The 5,931-nt window shown below is 33.6% G+C and overlaps 1 protein-coding gene across 3 annotated transcripts; it reads left to right on the plus strand.

The window, feature by feature from the left end:
• Positions 1-457: 457 nt before the first annotated feature.
• Positions 458-5,138, plus strand: LOC127718257 (uncharacterized). 3 transcript variants are annotated; one of them, XM_052224260.1, is made up of 3 exons: positions 458-1,396; positions 3,435-3,587; positions 4,968-5,138. In XM_052224260.1, exons 1-3 carry the CDS (start codon positions 586-588, stop codon positions 4,982-4,984), a joined length of 981 nt encoding a protein of 326 aa, XP_052080220.1. In that variant the 5' UTR covers positions 458-585; the 3' UTR covers positions 4,985-5,138. The 3 variants fall into 3 exon arrangements, with proteins under 3 accessions (XP_052080220.1, XP_052080218.1, XP_052080219.1); XM_052224258.1 differs by lacking the exon at positions 4,968-5,138 and having other exon boundaries at positions 3,435-4,958; XM_052224259.1 differs by lacking the exon at positions 4,968-5,138 and having other exon boundaries at positions 458-1,006; positions 3,426-4,958.
• Positions 5,139-5,931: the final 793 nt, after the last annotated feature.

Genomic DNA, 5,931 nt, shown 5'->3' on the forward strand with positions numbered 1-5,931 from the left:
TCAAAACATGTTTATGTTTAATTTGATTGGACCATCAGTAAGTTATTACCGGTTTAAGTTATATCAATCATGATAACTTCATGCTAGAATTTTAGCGCTAAAATTATAATAAGATATCTAGAATTGTCATTCGAGGTTCGCCTATCCGACAGAAAGGTTCGTTTTTTCTTAAATCGCCACTTGGTAAAATGTCCGAATCTTCTCCACGTCTGGAATTGAATGAAGACATACTACTCGAAGGAGATAATAGTTTACCGCCACCTAATATTCATAAAGCAGCTGATAAGTCGTCTGATTTGGTAGATACTGTAGAGCTTTTTAAGACAATTTTAGACAGCAAGTTAGGTGAGTTGAAATCTGAACTCATACAAGAACAAGATTGCCTTAAGAGAAAAATTAAGGAGGACGTCACTCTAAAATTTAAGGGGGAAGGAAACAGAATTCAGTACACCTTTAATGAGGAATTATTAGACACTGTTAATAAACTTTCAAAATTCATCCCTAACTCCAATACTCAAGCCTATAGATTAGTTCTTGACATAACTGATAAGATCAAAAGCCGTAATAAGAAAATACGCATAGCTGATGCTTCCCCTGCTGGTTGGGGAACCGTTAGGGAATACGAATCCAATGCCGTGGCTTCAGATTCTGAAGATGAGAGAAAGATACGACAAGCTGAGACCAGAGCTATCCGTACCTCCAAGGAGAAGTCAAAATCTCGCCAGCAACCTTACCCAAAAAATCCGCCTCGTCAACAACCTGCGGAATCTTATGGTAACCCTGCTTACGCTCAGCATTATCAACGTAATCAGCAACAGCCCTTTCGTGGGAGCTTCGCAAGGCGTGAGCCTTGCTCAATCGACACGTGCCACTACTGCAAGCAACAAGGCCACTGGAGAAAAAACTGTCCTCTTCTCGCCAGTCTCAGGTCATCCAACAGCAACTCCACAACCTACCAGAAGTAGTAAAGTAGGGCCTGAACGTCACTCTCCAGTCATTGTGAATGATAAGTATTTAGACACTATTAATGACCAATTTTCTACATGTTTTGTTGATAACGATTATATAGAATCTTTTTTAGATCAAGTTCAATATTTTGAAAATTGTCAGTCATATGATAAATTTAAAGGGGTGAAAGGTAGATTAGCTTGTCATGTAAAGTATTGGGAAAATATAGGTGCTTGTCCTTTTGTGCTTGATACAATAAAAAATGGTTATGTTATTCCATTTATAGATACACCTTTTAAAATGTACCACAGAAATAATAGATCAGCACGGCAGAATACTGAATTTGTCACAAAGTCAATTGAAGATTTAGTTCAAATAGGTTGCGTAATTAAAGTGCCTTTTCAACCATATGTGGTAAATCCATTGAGTGTTGCTACTCAAAAGTCCGGTAAGAAACGACTTATTTTAGATATGAGTCAATTGAATAAACACATAAAGCGCGAAAAAATAAAATTTGAGGATTGGAAGTTAGCTATACAATATTTTGACAAAGATATGTATCTGTTTAAGTTTGATTTAAAATCTGGTTATTTTCACTTAGACATATGCGCACAGCAACAGACTTTCTTAGGTTTTCAGTGGGAAGGTCAATTTTATTGCTATACTGTTTTAGCTTTCGGAATTACTACCGGTCCGTACATTTTTACTAAATGTTTGAGGCCACTAGTAAAATTTTGGCGTGGAAACGGTATAAAAGTTGTTTTGTATTTAGATGATGGATTTGGCATGAGTCCAGATGAAAATACATGTAATGAGCAATCGTCCTTCGTAAAAAGGTCTTTGATTGATGCTGGTTTCCTTATTAACGAGGAGAAGTCTGTTTTTAAACCTGTTACCGAGTTAGAATGGTTGGGAATAGTTTGGAACTCGAAAGAATACAAATTATCTATTACTCAACGTCGAGTTGACGATTTGATTTTCTCATTGAATGTAATTTTGGCTAAATTTCCCTATGTTACAGCTAGATCTTTAGCTCAGGTTGTAGGTAGAATTATTTCTATGACTCCCGTAATCGGAAATGTGGCTAGAATTATGTCAAAGTTCTGTTACATGGAAATTGAAAGTAGAATTGGGTGGGATATTCCCATTACAGGGTACAAACCCGTCGAGGTTTTATCAGAGTTAAAGTTCTGGTTAGAAAATGTCACCATGATTAACTATCGTAATTTATGTCATTACAGTAAATCTTCTGTTGTCATATACTCAGATGCTAGTAATATTGCCGCTGGTGCATACACCGTTGAATTAGAAAATAAGATTTTCCATAAGATGTGGACATGTAGTGAAACGGTACAAAGCTCCACATGGAGAGAGCTGAAAGCTATAGAGTTGGCCCTTTTTTCTTTTAAGAATAGTTTCACAGGAAAAACTATAAAGTGGTTTACTGACAATCAAAATTGTGTCAAAATTGTTAATTCGGGAAGTATGAAAGAAAATCTTCATGTTATAGCAAAATCTATTTTTTCATTTTGCATTCAAAAAGGAATATCAATTGACATTCAATGGATTCCCAGAAAAGAAAATGAAAAGGCTGATTATATCAGCAAAATGGTTGATTTCGAGGACTGGGGAGTCACACATATATTTTTCAATTTTTTAAATGATATGTGGGGTCCTTATTCGATTGACAGGTTTGCAAGTGTCGAAAATAGAAAAGTTATGAGATTTAACTCCTTATTTTGGCAACCTGATTCTGAAGCAGTTGATGCATTTTCTCAAGTTTGGACCAATGAAAATAATTGGCTAGTTCCAACAATTAATCTTGTGATACGATCGATTAAACACATTATAGCTTGTAAAGCTCGAGGCACGTTAGTTGTGCCTAAGTGGATTTCTGCTGCATTCTGGCCTTTGATATTCGATAAACATCTGATTTATCAAGATTACGTAAAAGATGTTATTGTGTTTAAAAATACTGATGGTATTTATAAGCAAGGTTCGAATAAGAATACGATATTCGGAATTGAACCGTTTGGTTCGCCAGTTTTGGCTGTTTTGCTAGATGCATCTTAGACATGGCCCTAATATATATAGATATATTTTAGCAGGCATGGTCTGTTTGTGACATGGCCCTAATATATATATAGATATATTGTAGCAGTCATGGTCTGTTTGTGACATGGACCTAGTATATGTATATTGTAGCAGGCATGGGTGTTTATGTTGACATGGCCCTAGTATCGGTAATGATATTGTAGCAGGCTTGGTTTTTTATTTGACATGGCCCTAGTATCTATAATGATATTTTAGCAGGCATGGTAATTTGTTTTACAGTTTATGGCCCTAGTATCTATAAAGATATTGTAGCTGGCGTTGAAATATTTGAATATATATTATATTTTACTGTGTATAGAAATCTGAAATATGCTAATAATTCGTCCTCTGTATATGTATATAAAATGTTATTGCAATTTTACGTTTTTCAGATATTTTTTCAGTAGGACATTGGTCAGACTTTAATTCACAAGTTGCCTCTAATAATGATCTCAGCAGTTTGTTCAAACAGTTACCAGAATTCCTTCTTTCGTCCAAGGCTGCGAGTACTCAGAAGAAATATAGATATGCCTTCAATTCATGGTGTAAGTGGACTAGTCAATATTCTTTTTCACCATTGCCAGCATCTCATTTACATATTTCTTTATATTTAATTCATTTGTCTGAAACTGCAAAATCGGTTTCAAAATTAAATGATGCTTTTTACGCCATAAAATGGGCACATAAATTAGCTGGCGTTGCTGATCCCAGTGAAAATAATCTAGTTGCATCTGTTCTTGAAGGGGCTCATAGAAAAATAGGTCATTCAGTTGTCAAAAAAGAACCTATCACACCGCATATTTTGAAAAATATTGTATGTAAATATGCTAATAATACTTGTAATTTAAAAGATGTAAGAATAGCATGTATGTGTTTATTAGCCTATGCTGGCTTTTTAAGATTCTCCGAGTTAGCTAACTTGAGAAGGTCTGATATACAGTTTTCCCCTACTTACCTTACACTTCATTTAGTCAAGAGTAAAACTGATGTATATAGGGAAGGGAAAGATGTTGTCATTTCAAAACAGGGAATATTACATGCCCGGTAGATGTACTTCAGCGTTATCTAAAGTTAGCTAACATTCCTGAAGAATCGAATGATTTTATTTTTAGATCTATTTGTTATTGTAAATCTTTGAATATATACAAACTTAGAAAGAGTAGTCATATTTCTTACACCAGAGCCAGAGAGTTATTGTTATCTGCACTTGACAGTTTAGGTCTTGATAAAAAACAGTTTGGCTTACATAGTTTGAGGTCAGGAGGAGCTACTGCCGCGGCAGAAGCTGGAATAGATGACCGGTTGTTTAAGAAACACGGGAGATGGAAAAGTGATAAAGCCAAAGATGGTTATGTTAAAGAGAGTATACTCAACAGATTGTCAGTATCTAAGAATTTAGGATTGTAATTTATATTGTTTGTCCCCCCTTTTTCTTTATGTCCCTTTCTTTATCAATCGAAGCTTTCTGTGCTGTCGGGGCGAGCTGATAACCAAAAACTGTGTTGAGTTTTTACTTTGTAAATGCTTTATGTTCGTTTGAAGTATTGAATAAGAACATAAATGTATTTATAAAGGTTACTCGGGAACACGTGTATTTGTTTACTTTTAACACGTGTGTTTAAATCAAAACATGTTTATGTTTAATTTGATTGGACCATCAGTAAGTTATTACCGGTTTAAGTTATATCAATCATGATAACTTCATGCTAGAATTTTAGCGCTAAAATTATAATAAGATATCTAGAATTGTCATTCGAGGTTCGCCTATCCGACAGAAAGGTTCGTTTTTCCCACCCACCCACCCCTTTTATTAAGACTTCATAGGAATGTGAATCAGTATGTTATGTAGAAAATAGTTGATAAAATACATGTATGTAAATCGAAATGATTTTTTCTTCAACTTATAGAACATTTTTCTATTGTAGATTGTGTTTATATGTGATGGCAGCGGTCGATGACAGCAAATTGGACATTTGTTTATTGTTTATAATAAAAATAAGCTTTCTGTGCTGTCGGGGCGAGCTGATAACCAAAAACTGTGTTGAGTTTTTACTTTGTAAATGCTTTATGTTCGTTTGAAGTATTGAATAAGAACATAATTATTAACATATTGTAGACTATGATTAAACCAATATTGATAAAAAAAAAAAACAGGTTTATTACCAATTATGATCATACTGTTAAACCAAATATGATTTGATAAAAAATATTCATAGTCCAAATTTCTCTCTTTATCAATAATCATTTCCCATGCTCTGAATACATCTTTACAAAAACCGTTTTTGAGTAATAAACTAACTTGTTTGATAAACTGAACACCACAATTAAAAAGTTTATTTTTATCGATATCAGACATCACAATACTTTGCCTTTTATGATATCTCTGAAAAATCCTTCTTATCCTTGATAATTTGAGTGCCACGATAGTAAAATTATAAAAATCTATCATTCTTAATTCATCCTCCAAATATTTTTTAATCAACACATCCTTCTTTACTCTATGTATAGGAGAGTTCCGTACACATGTATAAAAGATTTCATTAATTTTTCGGAATAATCAGTGAGAAGGATTAGACAAAGAAATAATAACGTGGTTTAACATAGGTAAAATAGTTATTCTACCTATTACTGTGAGGTTTCTTTTTAGCCACTGTTTTATTATGTTCTAAATCTGTATAATTCTATCATTATAGTTGATGTTGACAATATTTTCTAAGTCCACATCAAAATTAATACCAAGTAATTCAAAATGTTTTTCTCCCCATGAAATGTTTACATAAGGACATAACATTTCCTTTTTACTTCCAATCCAAATAACTTGTGTTTTTTGCAAACCAGTTCAATTCAGATAAGGATTCATATAAAGATTTTTATCTAAAATCAATGAAG

This window comes from Mytilus californianus, unplaced genomic scaffold, assembly GCF_021869535.1.
Source record: "Mytilus californianus isolate M0D057914Y unplaced genomic scaffold, xbMytCali1.0.p SCAF_10, whole genome shotgun sequence".
Taxonomy (NCBI): domain Eukaryota; kingdom Metazoa; phylum Mollusca; class Bivalvia; order Mytilida; family Mytilidae; genus Mytilus; species Mytilus californianus.